The 22,570-nt window shown below is 42.5% G+C and overlaps 1 protein-coding gene across 1 annotated transcript in view; it reads right to left on the bottom strand.

Moving 5' to 3' along the window:
* The window catches only part of uap1l1 (UDP-N-acetylglucosamine pyrophosphorylase 1, like 1), an 80,326-nt gene that overhangs the window by 31,967 nt on the left and 25,789 nt on the right, over positions 1-22,570 (bottom strand). The window contains exon 2 of the mRNA XM_037692483.1: positions 17,917-18,121. Within this exon, the coding sequence (XP_037548411.1) occupies positions 17,917-18,121 (205 nt within the window). The remainder of the gene's footprint in view (positions 1-17,916; positions 18,122-22,570) is intronic.

Raw genomic sequence — 22,570 nt, 5'->3', positions numbered from 1 at the left:
CTGACGGTGTTCTGATTGTTTTTGTCTTGTGGATTTTTGTTGTCGTTGTTTTTTTTTTTTTTTTGTTTTGTTTTTTTCTTTTTTTTCTTTCTTTCTCCTTGATGTTTTGTCCTCTATTTTGGCTGTTACATTCTTGAAAATCATAAATAAATATTAAAAAAAAAAAAAAAAGGTTGAGTCGATTAGGTCATCAATTCCACACTCCACAGCCACCCTTCAGTTCTTGTCCCCTGCTCAGCAGTCTTCAGTCACTTTGACCCCATCTCACTCTCATTTTTAAATGAGGTCGTTGGTCACATGAAACCCTCAGGCTCCCCTGCTGATCCCATCCCTGCTGCATTTTTTAAACAGGTTCTACCGTCAACTGGACCCTCTGTTCTTGCCATTATTAACAGCAGTCTGGCTACAGGTGTGGTCCCTGATGTTTTAAAACATGCAGTGGTAACTCCATTAATTAAAAAACCCGGACTCGACCCTGCAGCTTGTTCAAACTTCAGGCCAATCTCAAAACTTCAATTTCTTTATAAAAATCTTGGAGAAAATAGTTTTTAGTCAACTAACCAAGTTTTTGAATGTAAATGGAATTTTAGAGATTTTTCAGTCAGGATTTAAACACCTGCACAGCACCGAGACAGCTTTAGTAAGGGTCTGTAATGACATTCTGCTAGCGAATGACTCTGGTCAGTCTGTGATCCTGGTACTCCTCGACCTTACCGCTGCATTTGACACTGTTGATCACAGCATCCTTATGTCACGGCTACAACACTGGGTTGGGATTACAGGGGTGGCGCTAGAATGGTTCCGTTCGTATCTGGGTGACAGGAGTTTTTGTGTTAACTTTGGCAATCATTTATCTGCTTCTGTCCCTCTTTCCTGTGGGGTCCCACAAGGCTCCATTCTTGGACCCCTTCTGTTCTCATTGTATCTGCTCCCCTTGGGGTCAATCCTGAGGAAACATGGTATTTCGTTTCACTGTTACGCCGATGATTCTCAGATCCATCTGCCTTTAAAACCCAACAGTTCCTGCTCCATCCACCCTTTGCTAAAATGTCTTGATGACATCAAGACTTGGATGGCTGCAAACTTCTTGAGTTTTAATGATCAGAAGACTGAGGTCATTGTGTTTAACCCAAGCTCTACCGCTGTCACTGATCCTGTAAACCTGCACTCCCTTCAGCCTCATCTAAAGCAGTCGGTTACCAATCTCGGGGTAGTGTTAGACTCGGACTTTAATAAACAGATCTACTCTGTTCTACAAAAAAGCTTCTTTCAGCTAAGGCAGATAGCAAAGCTAAAGTCCGTTCTGTCCAGATTCGACCTTGAAAAACTAGTCCATGCATTTATTACTTCCCGGCTGGACTACTGTAACTCACTTTATGTTGGGGTTAGTCAGGCTTCACTTTCACGTCTCCAGCTCGTACAAAATGCTGCAGCTCGGCTACTAACTGGAACTCACAGGTTTGAGCACATTACTCCGGTTCTATCCTCTCTTCACTGGCTTCCTGTACGTGTCAGAGTTGATTTTAAAATTCTCCTGCTGACATTCAAGTGCATTAATGGCCTTGCACCATCATACCTCTCTGACCTTCTTCATCCTTATACTCCTTCTCGGGCTTTGAGATCATCAGACCAGCTGCTTTTGGCCGTACCAAAAACCAGCTGAAGCTCAGAGGAGATCGAGCGTTCTCAGTCGTGGGCCCTAAACTCTGGAACAATCTGCCCATCAACATTCGACAGGCCACCTCAGTCTCTGCCTTTATATCTCTCCTAAAAACACATCTGGACTCACTGACATTTAACACAGGGTGATCGGATTTAGATCTAGTTTTTCATTGATGCTGATTCTGTTTATGCTTTTGTTATTATTCCTATTTAACACAAGGTCATCTGATCTGATTTAGTATTTCATTGTTTCTGACTGAGTTTATGCTTTTTGTTATTATTTCCTTGACTTTTGACACAACGAGATCTGATTTAGTATTTCATTGTTTCTAATAGTTTTTTGGTTTTATATTTTTATTCCATGTGCTGTAAATATATCTTGCTACTTTTTATTTGATGTTGTGATATTTTTGTTAAGAACTTTGGTAACAGTTTCTGTTTTAAATGTGCTCTATAAATAAATCTAACTTTACTTGACTTAAAACTGTTCACATAGGCTCTTAGCGACTGTTGAAGCTTTCTGGTCTTTTGTGGGTATAGCCACAACGCATTTAGTAAAATGGTCTGTTATGACCAAGATATCTTTGGTGTTATGGCTATCTGGCTCTAGGGATAAAAAGGCCATGCACACAAGTTCCATGGGACGAGTTGTTTGAATGTTTACGAGAGGAGCACTTTTCTCAGGGGGTGTTTTCCTTGACAACTGAGTATGATCGGTCTCACGGAAGTGGGGGCAACAAACTGGTAAGAGATATCACCTTCAGTTTGACAAGCTCGGTATAGTAAATCATTTCTCAATGTAAGCCGTTTCCATTCTCTGAACATGAGCTTAAGTTCAGGAGAGTCAGTATGAGAGTCGACAATAGGTTCACTCCCAGCTTCCATGAGCTCAGAATCAGAATAAACTTTATTGGCATTGCACCGAGATACAACACGAATATGTACGTACAGTCGTCCGAAGATGGGCGGAGTGTACGAAGATGGGCGGAGTGCACGAAGCTGCGGCTAAAATAATTAGTGCGGCCTTCTTATTCTTATTCAGAATAATATTTTGCTTAGATAAGGAAAGAAAACATGAGGAGAGACGGTATAAAAAAAAAGATCTCTCACTCCGTGTCCTAGACAGGGCACAATTTGAGGCATGAAACAAACCTCCACAGCAAAGCAACATAAACAGACGTTATACATGAACATATAGGCGGTGAAAACATTGAATTTTTAAGGGAAAGTCGTAGCATAGTCCAGAGCCCCCCCTCAGCCATTGTCCAGATAAGAGGTGACATTCATCATCAGCTCAGTTGAGGTTCTGTTACATGTCCACGGCCTTGGGGAAGGGAGGGGTGAGGAGACAGTCAAAGCATCTTTGTTGTTTTCTGAACATTCCAGGAGGAGTTGAGATAAGTCCGGCATCAAGGCCACAGTTTGGGTCAGGCAGAACTCGGAATTGTTGTTTCTGCCTTTAAAGTCTCGCTGGTACATATTCTCTGATGTAAACTCCAAAACAACCGAATTGATCCTTTACTCCAAAAGTCGAGCTCACAGCTTCTCCAGATTATTCCACCATTCATGAGAGCTGCCAGGGAGATCACAGTCCTGATACAGCTGCTCCAACTCCCTTTCACAGCTCCACATTCAGTCCGAGCACTGTCAAGCTTCAACACCTCCACACAAATTTGTAGACAACCAGATTCCACCAACCCAAACAGTAGAATCTAGATGTCATCATGAATCCAATTTGTCCTTTAGAGTTCAGAGGGTCCTCCTTACCCCGACTCCTGTCGGGAGAAGTTGATTGATTTTGTTGAGAGACCAGCTGATCCTTCCAAATAAGAGGTATGCAGGAAAAAAAAGAGGCTTTTTAAGGGTTCACAGGACAAAAGAGCACAGCAGGGAAGCGGGTGTGGGGGGGAAAGAGGGAAAACACGCTTGGTTTCACCGTAGAGTAGCAAGAAAAAAAAATTAATTAAAAAAAAACGACAACAGTTTTAATGACTGGGTCGGACTGTTGGAGTTCCGTCTCTGTGTAAGCAGGTAAGGTGGTACAACCTAGAATTTCCTCACTTGCATAGAGGTCAGGTACTGCATTTGCATGAATTGAAAGGGATTCTACCAGAGTGACTGAAGGTAGGCTGTTCTCAGTTTGGTCAAGAAGATGGCGATGACACAAAACACTGACTGTTTCAGCTGAGAGAACTTCTTGGCTAGGAGATGTTGCCAGATGGTGGGAAGCAAATTGTTCTTTTACTCTCTGTCACAGATGCAGAATCACTGTTTTGTGCATCATGAGAGCGTCTGGAAAGACCATCAGCATCTTGGTTGCTCTTGCCAGCACGGTATTCGATGTTGAAGTTAAATGTTGAAAGAGCAGCCAACCAGCGATAGCTAGTTGCATCTAACTTTGCTGACTTTAGAAGTAGGGATGTACGATCCACTTTTTTTTTAACTTCCGATCCGATCCCGATACCTACGTCTGAATATCGGCCGATACCAATCCAGTTCCGATATCATGATTATCATAGATTTTATATGAGGCTGTAATAATCTCCTCTCAAGTACAATTTGTACAAATATATGCATGCATGTCCAAAAAGGCAACTTCAGGTAAGTTGTATTAATGTTAGATAAGTTTTAAAGTTAGAATTAAATTCTGCTAACACAAAACATGTTTTTTTTTATTCCTAGTTTTAAAGTGGATATTAAAGTAATTAATTTAAGTGATTGTTTAAAGTTATTTTATATATTTTTAAATAAGGGGCAGATCTAAGAATTTTTTTCTTCTTTCGGCACTCTTTTCATTTTCTTTTTGATGTTTTTTTATTGTTTCTTTTAAATGAATGAATAAATGAATTAAATAAAATGTTAAATGGCTTCAAACTAGGGCTGCAACAACGAATCGATAAAATCGATAAAAATTGATGATTAAAAGCGTTGGCAACGAATTTCGTTATCGATTCGTTGTGTCGCGCGACTATGCATCTTTCACGGCGCTGCGGAGCCGTTTCGTTTTGTTCACCTGCAGTTCATTGTCAATGCTGACTGACTGAATAAAGTTTGAAAAAAAAACTGCAGCGCGAGTTGAACAGAGCGAGGGGGGAGGAGGAAGCAGAGCAGAGTCTGTTTTCAAAGGAAATTAAGTAAATTTTACAAATGACCGACGCAGCGAAAACTGTTCGACCCAAGTCCTCCAAAGTGTGGGAGAACGTCACAAAGATAAAACATGAGAAACATGCAGCTTTGAAAATCACCAACATGACACGAGAGAACCACGGAGATAAACGTAAACATGTCGGAGTCACGAGGAGGAGGAAGGAGCTGCAGCTGATGCAACTCTTCATGTGTTGCAGGTGAGTCTCTACAATTTAACACTTTGTTCTGTTTCAAGAGAGAAAACGTAACGTCAGTCTGTCTGGTAGATGAAGCTGTTTGTTTGTTTGTTTGTTTGTTTGTTTGTTTGCTGATTAATGACGGTGATAGAGAACATGTGTGTTACTTTTTATTTAATTTAATTGGTACAAGCAGTGTTTAAATGTGATTTATAAATAAATCTAACACAAAGATAATATTTTAATGAGTAAGCTTCAACTTTTAATTTGCTGGCAAAGTCTGAAGACACTGCAGGTATGGCAGGATGAATTGCATTTAAACAGGAATTTAAGTAATTTATTACATCTACTCAAATGTGTGTAATTAAGTATTTTATATGTGTGTGTGTGTGTGTGTGTGTGTGTGTGTGTTTAATTGCTCTTTTAGCTATTTTTGCCTGAACCTACCACTGTAAGTGAAACAAGGCATTTCTTGAGTTGCTGTAAATTATGATATAAAACATATTTACTGTCTCATTCCAGAAAACAACAACAAACAATAACAGTCTTCATGATGGACAGACATCATGGACACCATGATGGCGCCCGAGCTGGTGGCTTGCCGTTCACCTCTGTCCACTCTGTTTCTTTTTTTGCTATTTTTATCATTTTTCTTCAATAAGATCAGCTCACTACTGGTGTATGATCGCCAGCAACTGCTCAATCTACAATTTTCCACCACTTATCTCGCCTCCTATGAACATTTTGATCGGGGTTCTGGGCCCCCACCTCCGCTGTTTGGGAACGTACCTGGGTATCTCCAGCGCGCGGCATTCGTGCCTGCACGAAAACATCGCTCTCGTCGCCGTGGGAGACGTGCTGGCCGCCTCGTGAGGCTCAAAGCTAGTCTCGCTCGTTCCTCAGCTACAGCTGTCCACCGGAATGAGGTTTCTCCAACTGGATGCTTCGCGGAGTCCTGCCTGCTGCAGAACATCGGGTTGGAGGCGCGCGCGCGCGCAGCGAGCGCACGCCCAGCTGCGGTGTTTCCAACTGCATCCAGCAAACCGAAACCAACCCGGGTCCAACAGCTGTACCATCTGCTGCCCCATCGGATCGTACCAACGACCCTGCTGTGTCCGGCGGCTCCTGGATTCCGGCTGTTCGTCCCGGCTGCACTTTCTCCGGCCGGAGGAGGCGAGGACCCGACGTAAACAAACTGAAACTGCTGATCTGCGCCCCCCCCCTCAACAACTTCTCCCTCAGCTGCTGACCCAACAAGGTTTGCTCTCCTCAATGTGAGGTCTTTAACAAACAAAACCTTCATCATGAACGACTTTTTCTGCACAAACAATCTGGATTTCATGTTTCTGACGGAGACTTGGCTTCCTCCTGGTGAGTCAAGTGTGTTTTCTGAACTGGTGCCTGCTGATTGTACGTTTCTTAATTGCCCGAGGTCATCTGGAAGAGGTGGAGGAGTGTTGGCTGTTTTTAAGAAAATCTGGAAATGCAGACTGTTACAGACACCATCTTTTCAGACCTTTGAACTGCTGCATTTTGAACTGGGCCGCTCCAACCCCATGTTGATTGCGGTGCTTTATCGACCGCCCAAATCCTCCACAGGCTTCATCAGCGAACTGTCTGTCTTTCTCACTGCAATACTGTTAAAATACGACCGTGTGCTGATTCTAGGGGACTTCAATGTGCACGTCTGTTGCCCTGAAAAGCCTTTGGTTCAGGACTTTTTAGATCTGATCCACTCTTTAAACCTGGTGCAAAATGTTGTCGGCCCCACACACCATCAGGGTCACACTCTTGATATTGTTCTGTCTTGTGGTGTCTCTGTGCTAAATCTGGAAATTGGGGATGCTGTCATGTCTGATCACAAACCAATCTCATTTGTAATACCTCTTGCTCGTGTCTCTAAATCTCCCGCTCCACCCAGGACCTGTCGTATATTTAACCCTTCAACCGCTGCTCGTTTTTCCTCTGCCTTTATTACCACTGCTGCTACAACACCTGAAACCTCTGCCTGTGTCGGTGCTCAGGAGCTGCTTAGTAACCACAATGTGACCTGCACTAAGATCTTGGATCTGGTGGCCCCACTAAAAGTCAGGAAACCAAGGAGAGCCCAGTACCCATGGATGAATGAGACCACCAGGGCAGCGAGACGCCTGTGCAGGAGAGTTGAGCGCAAGTGGAAAAAGGACCATCTCCAGGTTTCCTTCATTTTGCTCAAAACCTGTTTAAAAAATTACCAGAACACTGTCAAATCTGAAAAAAAAAAACAAATATTTCTCCCAACTCATCAACTCAAATAGACACAACCCCCGCGCCCTATTCACAACAGTAAATTCCATTCTAAATGTCCCTTCGTATTCATGTATGGAGGCCTCTGTTGACACCTGCAATGACTTCACTAAATTCTTTGTTAACAAAGTGGAATTGATCAGGGCCTCCATCCCCCGCTCCTTAGTCAACCCATCAGCTTTTGTTTCGTGTTCTGCTACTTTCAGGCAATTCAAACCAATCACACTCCCACTGTTAAACAAAGTTGCTGGTCACATGAAGCCATCAGGATCACCATTGGACCCCATCCCAGCAGCATTGTTCAAACAGGTTCTACCAGCGATTGGGCCTGCTGTTCTAACAATACTAAACAGTAGTATTGCTACAAACGTGGTCCCAGAGGCGTTCAAACATGCAGTAGTCACACCGTTAATTAAGAAACCTGGTCTTGACCCTTCAGACTGCTCAAATTACAGGCCAATCTCAAAACTCCCCTTTCTGTCCAAAATCCTGGAAAAAGTAGTTTTTACTCAGTTAAATCAGTTTTTAACTGAGAACAAAATCTTTGAGGTCTTTCAGTCTGGTTTCAAGCAGCTCCACAGCACCGAAACAGCTTTGGTTAGGGTTTGTAATGACATTTTAACAGCAAATGATTCTGGTCATTTTGTGGCTCTTGTACTCCTTGATCTTACTGCCGCTTTCGATACTGTTGACCACAGTATCCTCATCTCTCGGCTTGAACACTGGGTTGGGATTACAGGTGCTGCATTAGACTGGTTCCGCTCATACCTCTCTGACAGGAGTTTTTGTGTGAAGGTGGGTAAAAATCTATCCACTTCAATGCCTCTTTCCTGCGGTGTCCCGCAGGGCTCGATTCTCGGACCCCTTCTATTTTCACTCTATCTGCTTCCGCTGGGGTCGATCCTAAGAAAACACGGTATTCCATTCCATTGCTATGCCGATGACTGTCAGATCTACCTGCCACTGAAACCAGCCAGTGCTTGTTCCGTGCACCCTCTCCTCAAATGTCTGGACGATATTAAGACATGGATGGCTTCAAATTTTCTAAGTTTTAACGACCAGAAGACTGAAGTCATTGTCTTTAGCCCTAGCTCAGCTGCCGCCTCTTATCCTGTGAACCTGGACTCCCTTCAGCCTTATCTGAAGCACTCTGTTAAAAACCTTGGAGTGGTTTTTGACTCGGATTTTAAGTTCGACAAACAGATCAGTTCGGTTCTGCAGAGAAGCTTCTTCCAACTGCGGCAGGTAGCTAAGCTCAAGCCAGTGCTGTCTAGACCCGACCTTGAGACACTAGTCCATGCATTCATCACAACCCGCCTGGACTATTGTAATTCACTGTATGCTGGGGTCAGCCAGGCCTCTATCTCACGGCTACAGCTCGTCCAGAATGCTGCAGCTCGGCTCTTAACCGGTACACCGAGGTATGAGCATATCACACCAGTTCTGTCCTCCCTACACTGGCTTCCTGTGAGAACTAGGATTGATTTCAAAATTCTCCTCCTGACCTATAAGTGCCTAAATGGCCTCGCACCCATCTACCTCTCTGAGCTACTGGAACCATATGTTCCCTCTCGGGCTCTGAGATCATCCGATCAGCTGCTTTTGGTTGTTCCAAAAACACGACTGAAGCTCCGAGGAGATCGGGCGTTTTCAGTCATGGGTCCCAAACTGTGGAACAACCTACCTCCCAACATTAGGCATGCCACCTCCCTTCCTGTGTTCAAATCCCTGCTAAAAACATATCTGTTCTCTCTGGCGTTTCATACTGTGTGAGTTGATTTAGTATATCTTGTTCCATGTCTTCATTTTAATGCTGTTGTTTTAATTTTTTAAGGTATATTCTTACTGCTTTTTATTTCTCAGTGTTACCCTTAGTGTTAAGCACTTTGATAACAGTCTATCTGTTTTAAATTGTGCTCTATAAATAAATATGACTTGACCACAGCAGCAGCTGTCTTCACTGAAACATCCTGAACATGATCGTCACTGACACGAGGCCTCTGTCGATGGTTGAAGACGAAGGCTTCACTACAATGATCCACACTTTTAATCCAGGTTACAATAATCCACACTTTTAATCCAGGTTACAATAATCCACACTTTTAATCCAGGTTACACTCTTCCCTCAAGGACACATTTTACAAAGTAGCTAAATATTGTGCAGGTATAAAGATACATTTGTATATATATTTGTGTACATTTATTTTTTTAAGCTATTTGACTAACTTTTATTTTTTTTATTCAATATTTTACTAACAGAATAGTCAAATAGCAACCTGTTTTTTGTGTGAATTTCTATGTCAGTCAAATGTTCAATTTTCGAATAAAGGGGTGGAAATTAAAACTTTTTTCTTTTTGTTGTTGATTAATCGAAAAAATAATCGGCCGATGAATCGATTATTGAAATAATTGTTAGTTGCAGCCGTACTTCAAACATCTGCTAAGTTCATGACATAAACCAACAGACATGTTCCTGTTTTTAGTATTTTACATCACTTTATAATGTAGCTGTTTTTGTTTTTAATATATATAATTTTCAAATATGTTTTTTGATTGTTTACTGTTGTACTGATAAATATCTCCTGGAGGGTAAACTATATATTGACTGCAAGTATCAAACTGAAATCCTTCATTTTCTACAACTGATAGTGGTTGGTCATTAATTATGAAGTTTAGCAACTTCTCTGTAAACATTCGAGCTCCGTGGTTTCAGCGATGTCTTTTTCTTGTTCAGTTTGAAGCAGGCAGCCTGATTTGGGGCAGCAGCGCTCAGTCTGTCCCTCCTCGGAGACAGGCAGACTGAGCCGGGCAGATTGGACGCGGCTGACCGGGGTCGAGTTGGCCGCCCCAGGTTGAGCAAAGAGCAGTGCCCCACTGAAGCCACGGAGCTTTACCACAGTTTAATGTGGCGCTATGGCTCTGCAGACATTGCACGTTGCTGCATTGCTTTGTGGTGTTTCTAGTGTAAAATACTTCCACACAGCAGACATGTCTAGATGAAAAGTTTGTTAGCTGTTAGCCACAGTGCTGCTAACTCAGTCTTCACATTGTAGCTGGCTGCAAACTATGAAATGGATTTCCTGAATGTGAGGCGGATCTTATTATTCTGGGTTCATGAGACACGTCGCCGTTCAGGAAATCCATTCCATAGTTTGAAGCCAACATGCGTCATGGATCGGAAATATCGGCAGGAGGATCGGAAAAATCCGATACGTAAATTATGCTGGTATCGGAGGCCGATACCGATACTGGATCGGATCGGCCCCATCCCTATTTAGAAGGTAGGTTAATGGGTTGTTATCCGTTACGACTGTGAATGTTGTCCCATAAAGGTAATCTTGAAACTTTTCTACTACCGACCATTTTAGAGATAAACATTCTAGCTTATGGGAGGGGTATCGCTTTTCACTAGGTGATAGCCCTCGGCTAGCGTAGGCTATAACTCGCATTTCACCTTCGTGCTCTTGGTAAAGGGCTGCTCCTAAACCAATTGTACTCGCAACTGTGTGTAGGACATATGGTAACTTGGGGTTGGCAAACCCAAGTACCGGTGCTATTGTGAGTTTTTCAATGATTAGCTCAAAAGCTTGTTGGCAGTCTAGGGTCCACCAATTTGTTAGGGGCTCTCTGGGATTGTAAATGGTACATGAACTGTACTCATACAGCGCCTTTCTATCTTATTTTAAGATACTCAAAGCACTTTACACTACAATCTGTGCCTCATTTACCCATTCATACAGCACTCTACTAGATCTTTACAAAGCTAATTGAACAAATCATTCTAAAGAGACTAATCAGAGCTTTTTAGATCACATTCATACACTGATAGGTCACACATCAAAGGCTATGAGGGGTTCAGTGTCTTGCCCAGGAACACTTAGACATGTGACTGCTGGTGGATTCGAACCCCCAACTCTCGCATTGGAGGATGACTGCTCTAACCACTCAGCCACAGCCGCCCATTGTAGCCGATTGTAGTGTCCTACCTGGGAAAGAGTAGCTTTTCTGCCATTTTTGAAAGGCAAATAGCCTCCAGTAAGGTCTTTAGGGGCTTTACTATCTTAGAGTAGTTCTGGACAAATCTGTGGTAGTAACCCGTGAACCCTAAGAATGATTTAAGGTCTTTGAGTGTCTGGGGTGTTGGCCAGGTGCGAAGAGTTGCAACCTTTTTGGGGTCAGTTTCAACACCTTTGCTCAAAAACATGTGGCCTAAATACCTGACAAATGTCTGAAAAAAACTACATTTAGATGGGGAAAGTTTCAAGCCATTTTATCTTAGTTGCTGGAGAACATGTATAAGCTTGGACTCATGTTCTTCTAATGAGCTTGAAACACCATAATGTCGTCCCAAAAGACTAGGACTTCCTTGAGGTGTAGGTTGCCCATACACCACAGGTGTCAAACTCCAGGCCTTGAGGACCAGAGTCCTGCAACTTTTAGATGTGTCTCTGATGCCACACAGCTGAATCAAATAAGGAGGTCATTAGCAGGACTTTGGAGAACTTGACTGCACTGAGAAGCTAATTCAGTCATATGATTCAGCTGCGTGGCATCAGAGACACATCTAAAAGTTGCAGGACTCCAGCCCTCGAGGCCTGGAGTTTGACACCCCTGCCAGACACTTTTCCCATTAAGCGTTGGAAGGTGCTAGGGGCGTTTATAATGCCATGGGACATACGATTAAACTCATAGAACCCCAACAGACAGACAAAAGCAATTTTTGGCTTGTCACATTCCTCCATCTCAATTTGGTAATAGCCTGATTTAAGGTCCATTACAGAAAACCATTTTGAACCAGAGAGAGTAGAAAAGGCCTCTTCAAGGTTGGGAAGTGCAAATGCATCACGTACTGTCAGGCTGTTGATCTTACGATAATCAATACATAATCGAACTTTTCTTTTTTCACACCATTACAAATGGGGAGGAATAAGGGGATTCAGATTCACAAATTATTCCTGCCTCCAATAGGGTTCGTAAGTGCTTTCTTACAGCCTCATAGTCGTTTGAGTGAATTGGGCGAGGTCGTGGTTTGAAAAGTCTTGTAGGTTTATGTGGTGTTTGACTTTTGTTGCATGACCAAAGTCTAAGTCATGGCAGGCAAATACATCTCCATATTCATTCAGTTTCTTTGTTATTTTGTCCTTCAATTCTTTTGAAAGAGGAGACAACCAAATTCGAAGGTTAGGTCAGACTTGGAAGTTTGTTCAGTGGGCTCAACGGTAGTAGCAGAGCATTGGACTGAAGTCCTTAGTTGTAGCAGGTAAGTGATCATAGATGTGCTCTTGGGAGTGAAGTTCTGCTATTACACAATGATTAGGAAGTGTTATGTCGTACTCTGTCTCATTCCTAATCCAAACAGGTAACTTCTGCGGACGCTGCTCAGGTAAGTTCACAAGAAAACAATCCACAAATATTCCACCCAGCAGTGAAGAGGAATGTGGCTGCTCCACAACTGCACATTCGCCAGTACTGTTGGTTTTGACATAGTCTTCCAGAAGAACTTTTCCTTGAGCAGGGATGACTTGTGGCACTTTGCTTTTCACCATCATTGAGCCACCTTTCCCAGTTGAATTCATTGTTTTTGTAAGGGTCCCACTGCCTGCAGCCTGCCTTGCTGATGGCCGCTGATTAACAACACCTGGCGGCCATCAGCCTGATGAGCCTCTCCATCTACAAAAGGCTGCAGCCCAGTGTGACTCATCGCTGGAGCATATCACCTCTCATGGTATAGTACTGTTGAGCTAGATATGTCTAGGTGAAAAGAATTTGTTCACCTGTGTTCTCTTTTCCGGTTTCCTGATTCCTCGTGTTTTTGGATCTCCTCGTGACCTGATCTGGATCCCTTGGCCTGTCAGGTATTCCTCGTGCCATTTTTGCCTCCAGTTGCCAGCCTTCCTCGTTCCCTTGGACCCTTGTTGGATTCCCCTCTGCTGTTCACTCCTTAGACTGAAGGACCAGCTCCCCTCCTTCGGGTTTGGACTGTAAGGACAAAAGAACCTCTTTCAAACAAACCACTCAGGTCTTCCCCTCTGGACCAACATTAACCTGTCGTCCCTCTTTCCAGGAGTTGCTGAGAACCAACGTGTGGATGTTCACTGTAAATAATAAACACTGTTCTTTTTGTACTTCCCCTGTGTCTGCCTCGTTCTGGGTCTCATACCATCTGGGTTCCCCGCGTAATCGTAACAGTTTTCCTCAGCCTGAGTGTTCGGAAGATTTGCCTATAACCATAGACCGGAGACAGTTCATTTGGGTTTTGTCCATCACAATACTCATCATAAACTACATCAAGTACATTAGTACCAATGAGGACTGGCAGATCACAGTTTGAATCCACATCTGGGACAACTAAAGCCAAGGTAGAGACTTCAGGCTCTGGTTTAACAAAGTCTCTGGGGAACTTTAAGCTTAGCTCTACATAGCCCAAATATGGAACATTCTGACCGTTGGCGGCTTCAACATCTCTTGGTGGCTTCAACATCTCGACATGAGATAGGGTGAATGGGATGTTCCAACAAGTTTGCATGATAGAAAGATGAAGACACAGTGGTCACCTGGGACCCAGAGTCCAAGAGACAGTTACACAGGACTCCTGCTACTGTGACGTTAGCTGTGCATTTTTGACCTACAAGGCCTTTTGGTAGCGGTGTTTGGTTGTTTTCAGTAGTGTGAGAATAAATGAGTGGCTTAGTGCGTTCTAAACTGTGGGGTGGCTGTGGCTGAGTGGTTAGAAAAAGCAGTCGTCCTCCAATGTGAGAGTTGGGGGTTCGAATCCACTAGCAGTCACATGCTGAAGTGTCCCTGGGCAAGACACTGTAGCCCTCATTGCTTCTGATGTGTGTCCCATCAGTGTATGAATGTGATCTAAAGCACCGATTAGTCTCATTAGAATGATTTGTTCAATTAGCTTTGTAGAGATCTAGTAGAGTGCTGTATGAATGGGTAAATGAGGACAAAAATTGTAGTGTAAAGCACTTTGAGTATCTTGAAATAAGATAGAAAGGCGCTATACAAGTACAGTCCATTTACCATTTAAACCTGGGGTGGGACACTCTATAATACTTTCAGCCCCTGTATGTCCTTTGACAGCTGTCAGGGACTCTGCTGCCAGGGATTCAGCCCAACCCTGGACCCCCCACTAATTACAGGACACCAAATGACTTTAAAAACATGTCAGGACTTCATTTTCTGCATGTAAACGCACGTAGCCTTCTGAGAAAACTTGATGCCTTGAAAATTCTGGTCAGTTCTTCTGGGGCAGATGTAATCTTCATCTCTGAAACCTGGCTCAACAAATCTGTACTGAATAATGACCTGGTAATCAATGGATTTAACATCTATCACTGTGATCGTCAAAAAATGGGGGGTGGAGTCGCCATTTACATCAGAAATTCTCTGGTTTCTAGTCTTGTGTCTTCTAAAACAATTCCAAACCAAATTGATGCCTTAGCTGTAAACATCACTTTGAATGGAGGACAGATCTTATCTGTAGTGGGTTGTTATCGTCCCCCTTCAGCAACACCTGAGGATAGAATTCCTTGGAAATTTAAAATTCAAAGAGATTTTTTTGGCAGGAGATTTCAACATTGACTGGGATAAGTCAACCCCCCTCTGTGATCAATTCAAGGAATGTTGCCTGTCTCTCAATCCAACCCAACTGATCGACTCTCCCACTAGACCAAACAAAAACCGTCTTGAAAAGTCTTCCATCTTAGACCTGTTTCTAACTAATATGCCTCACAAATTCCCTGGTACAGGTGTATTCGCTAACATTTCGAGTGATCATTGTGTGACAGCGACTCTCAGAGATATTAAACTTACACCTTCTAAGCCCAGATTAATTCAAAAAAGGGATCTGAAACATTTTTGTGAACAGTCATTCCTCTGGGATCTGTCTCACTTTGACTGGTATCGTATTCTATTAACTGACAACGTGAACTCCGCTTGGAACTATTTTCATAATAGTTTCATTTATTTTGTGAACAAACATGCTCCTTTTCGTCAGTTCAGAATAAAGGGACGAGACGGCCCCTGGTTTACTCCAGAGCTAGCTGACCTCCTGCACAGGCGAGATCATCTTTGGGCTGCAGCGAGAAAATCTGACTCAGACACTGATTGGTTGAGTTTTCGACAGATGAGGAATAAATGCACAACTGCTGTCAAAGCAGCAAAACAACAATTTCTTATCTCAGACCTCCAAAAATCTAAAATGACCCTAACAGATTCTGGAAAACCATCAAATCTCTCTCAGGCAGCCCCCAATCGTCTGACCTCCCATCACAACTTCTCGTTAACTCTGTTCCTGTGTCAAATAAGCACGAGATCCTGAACTGTTTCAACAAACATTTTGTCGCTTCTAGTTCTTTATTTGACACAGTTACTAATGGAAAATCAGCCACTTCACTTAATAACCAAACTTCTACAAATCAAATCCCTCCTTCAAGTCAATCCTCAGTTAATCACACCTTCTCTTTTTCTCCATTCTCAGTCAGTGAGGTCAATAAACTGTTAAAAGATCTTGATCCTAAAAAATCTGCAGGTCCAGATGAACTTACACCTTATTTCTTAAGGCTGGCTGCTCATATCATCACAGTCCCTGTGACCCACATCTTCAATCTCTCCATAAGACAAAACTCCATCCCAGACACTTGGAAAACAGCCTTTGTTCTTCCTTTGCTGAAGGGAGGTGACCCCCCCTCACTGAACAACTATCGACCAATCTCTAAACTCTGCATTTTAGCCAAGGTTCTAGAAAAACTGATAAACTCTCAAATCAAAAATTACCTGGACTCATTTAACATCTTACCTCGCCTTCAGTCTGGTTTTAGGAAACAACACAACACAACGACTGCTTCACTGAAGGTTCTTAATGAAATTGTTGAAGCACTAGATGCTAAGGATTATTGTGCTGCACTTTTCTTACACCTGTCTAAAGTTTTTACACTGTGGATCAGAACATCTTGTGTCATAAGCTCTCAGAAATTGGTTTTTCAGAACACACCATTGGTTGGTTCTCTATCTCTCAGATCGGAGGCAATGTGTTCAACATAATGGTACTTCCTCCAGTTATTTAGCAGTCAACAATGGTGTACCACAAGGCTCAGTCTTAGGAACCACCCTCTTTACAATCTACATACGTAATGTAGGTAAAAATATCCCTGATGCATCCATACATTTCTATGGTGATGACACAGTTGTTTATTGTCGAGCTAAAACTGTTGCTAAGGCTTTCCAGCTTTTGAAATCTGCATTCAACATCATCCAGTCAGATTTGTTCCACCTCAAACTTGTCCTAAATGCCGACAAAACCAAAGGGATGCTTTTTTCAAATAGGAAGTTGGTCCCAGCAGTTCTTCCTTTGATTTTATCCTCAAATGGTGTCCTGATTGAATTTGTTGATTCCTATAAATATTTGGGTATCTTGGTCGACTCACATCTCTCTTTTAAGCTCCATGTGGAAAACTTGGTAAAGAAACTTAAAGTTAAACTGGGTTTCTTTTTCAGAAACAAATCCTGTCTAACCCTGAATGCTAGAAAACACCTTGTATCTGTGACTTTCCTTCCCTCAATTGATTATGGTGATATTATTTACATGAACGCTCCTACAAGAACCCTGCAGATGTTGGATGCTGCAGATGTTGGATGCTGCAGATGTTGGATGCTGTCTATCATGGTGCACTAAGATTCATAACTGGCTGTGATTATCGTACCCACCACTGCACCCAGTATTCACTGGTTAACTGGACATCATTAACTTCACGCAGACTCTCTCACTGGTACATTTTCATCTTTAAATCACTTCCTGGTCTGCTGCCTTCATACATCTCCTCCTACATGTCTCTGCGTGAGTGCAGCTACGGAGTGCGCTCTCAGGACATTATTACCTGCAGTGTTCCCTCAATGAGGACTGAACTTGGCAAAAGGGCCTTCTCCTATTCTGCTCCTGTTTCCTGGAATATCTTACAAAAAGATTTGAAGCTCTCGACCTTGACCTCTCTAAGTGTCTTTAAGAATCTGTTGGACACCTGGCAGGGTCCAATGCAGACATGTTCCTGTTGTTAGTTTTCTACATTTGTCTTGGAATCTAGCTGTTTTTTTGTTTTGTTACCTTTTCCTTTTAGCCATCCTATTTGTTTAAAAAAAACAAAAAAAAACTGTAGTATGCTTTTTTATAACTGTTTATTGTTGTTGCTGTTGTCCATTGTTGTCATCTTTCTTTGTTGAAATCAGGTCTCTCTTGTAAATGAGTCCTCGAGGCTCAATGGGATTTACCTGTAGAAATAAAGGTTGATTGATTGATTTGTGCCGGGGGACTGGATCTTTGGGATGGACCCATCTTTGTGTAATGTAAAATACCTGTAATGTATTAAACAGGGGCGGATGCCTCCGTGTTCAATTGTCTTAGACTTAGTTTGCTGCAGCTCCTTAAACTGATGAAGTGTTGGCTTAAAGACTAATCGTTTCAACAGGTTATTTATTTATTTATTTTTTAATCCGTCCAGAGGACCTGACTTAACGTTGTTAGATTTTTCAACCTGGATTATTGAGCATGTATCAGGATATTCGCGCGAGCTAGTTTGCTGCCACGACCCCTGAAGATGGGAGCAGCCGAATGAAGAAGAAAAGTGTGATGACGTAATCTCACCATGGGATGGTGCATTTAGAGCTGTGTCTTCTGTCTGCAAGCTCCTGGACTTTGTGAATTCTCTCTGCTTGGATCTGATATAAAGTTTTTCGGCTCGGCAGTCCAACGTCGTACATCCCTTTCGGATACGGAACTCCGAGTCGGGTCCCCTGACCTCCAGCCAGGAGCAGAACTGCGACCCGGTTCTTGGAAATCTGCAACAATCCTGTTTGGATGAAGATGAAACAAACACCAGACAGGAATTTAATCGGACCTGTCTTTCGAACCTCCTGCTCCACCCAATGTTCCCTCCAAGCTATGCATCTGCATAATTGCGCACTGCTCACACATTCTCTGTGCACAAGAACATCTATGCTGCACAGTTGTGAACTGGCCACAAGGTTATCTCCCATTTTATAATAAACTGTCAGCCTGAGCGCAGCGGTCTGTACAGTGCAGCCATCTGATGCGTGCAAAATGGGGGAAGGAAACTCTCCCTCCGGTCAAAACAGACCTGTATCACATGATTTGTCACGTGATGTGTATCCAGCCAATCAGTGTCTTCTGGAGTTTCAGCTCTGAGTTCAAAGAAGCTAAGTGCTTCTGTGCTTGCTCAGCATGGGAGACTGCAACGAAGCCAAGATTCAACTTGTCTGCTGGATTCCTTAGATAGAGAACTTTATTAATTGGCTTTTATGCGAATGTTCCTGTAAAGTGCCCTGAGACAACTTTGTTGTGATATGGCACTATTTAAATAAACTGAATTGAATTGAAATAGCTACAAGAAACAGTGACTTCTTGCACTTTTCCAAGCTTTGTTACTGCATATTTCATCACATACCGAGAAATAATATGTGGCATTGTGGATTTATCACAGAAGTTTACGGTCGTACGACATCAAACAAAGGCAGTAAGTAAGCCAATCCCACGACTTGTAGCCATTTTTATCATGCTAAGTGTTAGCAAACAGTAGTGCTCGATGGAAATCTGGATGGTCAAAGGAAACGTTTACATGACAGTGGTGAGATCAGATATTCTTTGTGGTCTGGAGACTGTGGCATTGACAAAAGGACAGGAGAAAGAACTGGAAGTGGCAGAAATGACGATACTGAGGTTATTAGGAGTTACAAGGATGGATAAGATTAGGAACAAAATCATCAGAGGTACAGCACAGAATACAAGGATTTTTATTGTCATTCACATCACGTGGTACATGAGGTGGAACGAAACCATGTACACAGGGTCCCAGTTACATCCAACAAAAATACAAATTGTAAAGAAAAACATTAGTAAGATCTGAGTCATGAACTAAGAATATACTACATTCACTAAAACTGAGAATATACAAGACTAAGAATACACTAAGCACTAATAGTACAAAAACAATGCACCCAAACAACAGCAGCACGAACATGAGTCCGTATGAGCAGATGAGGACCAATGAACACAGCAACATGAAATAATCAGCAGCATGAGATCAGCATCATGGATAGTCAGCAGCACATACCAACAACCAAGTGACATTACAGCGACTTTCAGTTTTTTGTTGTTTATTTTCCACAGTAATTTTCAGTGATTTTTCCTGTTAAGAGATTCATGAGTCTAACAGCCTTAGGGTAGAAGCTGTTCCTCAGCCTGGTGGTTCTGCACTTAATGCTCCTCAACCGTCTGCCTGAGGGGAGCGGGGAAAAAAGTATGTGTGCTGGGTGAGTGTGGTCCTTCATGATGCAGGTGGCTCTCTTCCTGCATCTGGAGGTGTAGATGTCTGTGATGGTGGGGAGGCTGACTCCAACAGACACCACAGGTTGAACAACTGGGAGATAAAGTTAGAGACGCCAGACTGAGATGGTTTGGACATGTCCAGAGGAGGGACAGTGGGTATATTGGTAGAAGGATGAAGGAGAAGGTAGAAGGAGAAATGCAGCTTCCAGGAAAAAGAAAAAGAGGAGATTTTTTTCTCCCATTTACTCTTTATTTATCCAGGTAGTCTCACTGAGCCACGAGAACTCATTTTCAAGAGAGACCTGTTTAGGGAGCAGATGGTGGGGGTTAAGGACCTTGCTCATGGGCCCAGAGTGGGGCAAATGAGGGTGGAGGCAGGTGTGGGTGTTCCACCTTTTCCACCCACATTTTAATGTTGACGGTACCGAGAGGTGAACCTGCGACTTTCCAATCACAGGACCATCTTCTAACCTCTTGCACCACCACTCCCCCATATATGGATGCAGTTAGAGAGGACATGGAGGTAGTTGAGTGAGGACAGAGAGAGATGGAGGAGGATGACTCGATGTGGAGACCCCTGAAGAGGGAAAAGCTGAAAGAAGAAGTTTAATAGGTTGTGTAATATAACATTTACTCTTACATACTGAATTTCACCGAGTTCTTGCCCTGTGTGTCGCTCTGCAGCACAAAAACATCCACTGCAGTAACTATTTTAAGTTATTAGCAGCTTAGATTTTTTTCTGTCTTCTTTGCCTTAATGTTGGTCGATAAGAAATAAACGCCTCAGGTGAGCTTCACTACCTCCACCATTACAGCTATCTTTGTTTGTTCGAGGTTAGCTCACCCTGAGTTACATTTCTTCATGGGTGAAGCGATCTTACTGTTCACGTAAAATATTTGATGTTCTTATAGAAACAATTCCTGAATGTTGTTCATACTGTGTTAATGCTACATGTTTGTCTCTTGACCTTACAACTGGGTAATGTTACAGTAGATCTAGCCCATTGTAGTGAACTCGGCCTCCGACCAAAACCTGTCTCTGAGGACCTTCATGGGACAGGAACTGTTATTTCATTGATTTGAATCGAAAAATACAAATTAGCTCATCCAGAGACTGTCTAATTATATCCTGAATTAATCAATTGAAAGAACACTCTTCTTTTTATGTTATCATTACTATTTTACAATATCTTGATAATCAAAAGTGTGTTTAGTTCAAACCATTTTTAAATGTTGAAGTGAACCACTCATTTAAATCAACTGTGAAACAGTATTAATGATTTTTTTAAACCTCATTTAAATTAGAAATCAAGTTAAATGTATATTTACAAAGTAATTATGCATTTTGATCTTCTGTCTAAATGAGAAGTCAGTGATGTCGGTCGAAAGTCAGAGACAGTCAGAAAAGAAGTTATTAGAACGAACTGTACTGTTTTTAAACCTAGCAGACGGTAAATAATAACTGCCACTGGCATCTGCGTTCCTCTCACTTCTTCAAAACATTTCTCTGTTTGTACTAAACGTTCCTAAACATTCCTGAACCCTCTCTTAACTTTTAATAACCCTCTGACATCACTAGAACCACCCCCTGTTGGTTGTTTCAACCAATCAGGAAGTACTAAGTGACCGGAAGTGAGGACTCTTTAAAAAGTCCACACTTCCTGGAACTATTCAGTCTTGTAGTCTTCTGAGTCTTGGACCAATCTTGGAAGAAGTCAGACTCAGTCTTCTCGACTCTTCAGTCTTTGATGGAGTCTTCTCAAGCCTTCTGGAGTATTCCACTTCTGAGTGGGATCTCTGACGGAGACACAGCGCCTTGCTGTGAACTCAACCGGGCGTAACACCTACAACTTCAAAGGAAGCGTGTCTGTTTAACGGAGTAAACCACACAACTTCTGACGATGCCCAGCCACCCTGACCGGAGACGCTGTAAAAGGATCGTACTAATGGACTTCTGTTCCGGAGTGGAGGTATCCTCCGTCTAAGGTAACGAAGTCTCTGCACGTCCTGAAGTGTACCGGAGGTTTAAGCTGGTGTTGAAAGAAGCGTGCTAATTCTGGTCAATCCAAACATACACCTCCCTTCATCCATCTCCTTTAAACTTCTCCATTCCTTCCTTTAAACTCTTCTATTTTGCCAGTAATCTAGATGCCTTCAGAAATGTTCTGTTGTCTTGTTAGTAAAGCGTGCCAAGTTTTTATTAATCAGAACCAGATCAACAAATCCTTGTGTACATGTTTTGATGTGTTAAATTTTGATTCTGTTAAATAAATGACCGCATTTATTCTGATGGGTCAAACAAAATAACATCTCATGCCACTGATTAAACAATGAACACAGTTATCTCGTCACATGGCATTAATTTAACTCGAAAAAGAAAGAACCCATTGTAAATTAATTAATTAGTAGTGAAGGTACAGCAAAGCTGTCCGTTGACATACTACTACATTCAGTGGCCCGTATGTCCACAGTTAAGCTGACCCCCACCTCTACTACACCATTATTGGAGTTTTAATTAAGTATTTTAAGCTACTAATAAACATGATGGATGATGATCATATTGCTTTATGCTAGGCCAATAATAGTAAGAAGGAGTGATTATTATCATTGTTTCATACTGGCTAGTGATTTTTTTATTTCCCCCTAAAACTTAACTTAGGCTACACTATGTTTCTTAGACTGTGACTAGGACGCGTGAGAGAAGCAGAGTGTGCTCTTTTCACACAAGGAGAGCTGTTGGTCAGGCAGGTCTTGTGCCAATAACTCTAAAATACTTAATGAATCAAGTGTTAACTGGTAGGTAAAAGTAGATGTTAAACAACCCGTTAAAATACACCAGAATGCAGGAAATGGCATCTACTTTATTCAAAGTTTTCTGGGGGAGGACTCCCAGACCCCACCCTACCAATGTGCCCCCCCCCCCCCCCCTCCCCCCCCCCCCCCCCCCCCCCCC

This window comes from Nematolebias whitei, chromosome 18 (genome assembly GCF_014905685.2).
Source record: "Nematolebias whitei isolate Nwh7 chromosome 18, NemWhi1, whole genome shotgun sequence".
NCBI classification, from domain to species: Eukaryota; Metazoa; Chordata; class Actinopteri; order Cyprinodontiformes; family Rivulidae; genus Nematolebias; species Nematolebias whitei.
Note: the sequence above shows the minus strand (reverse complement) of the source record. Positions and strands in the feature narration are given on the sequence as shown.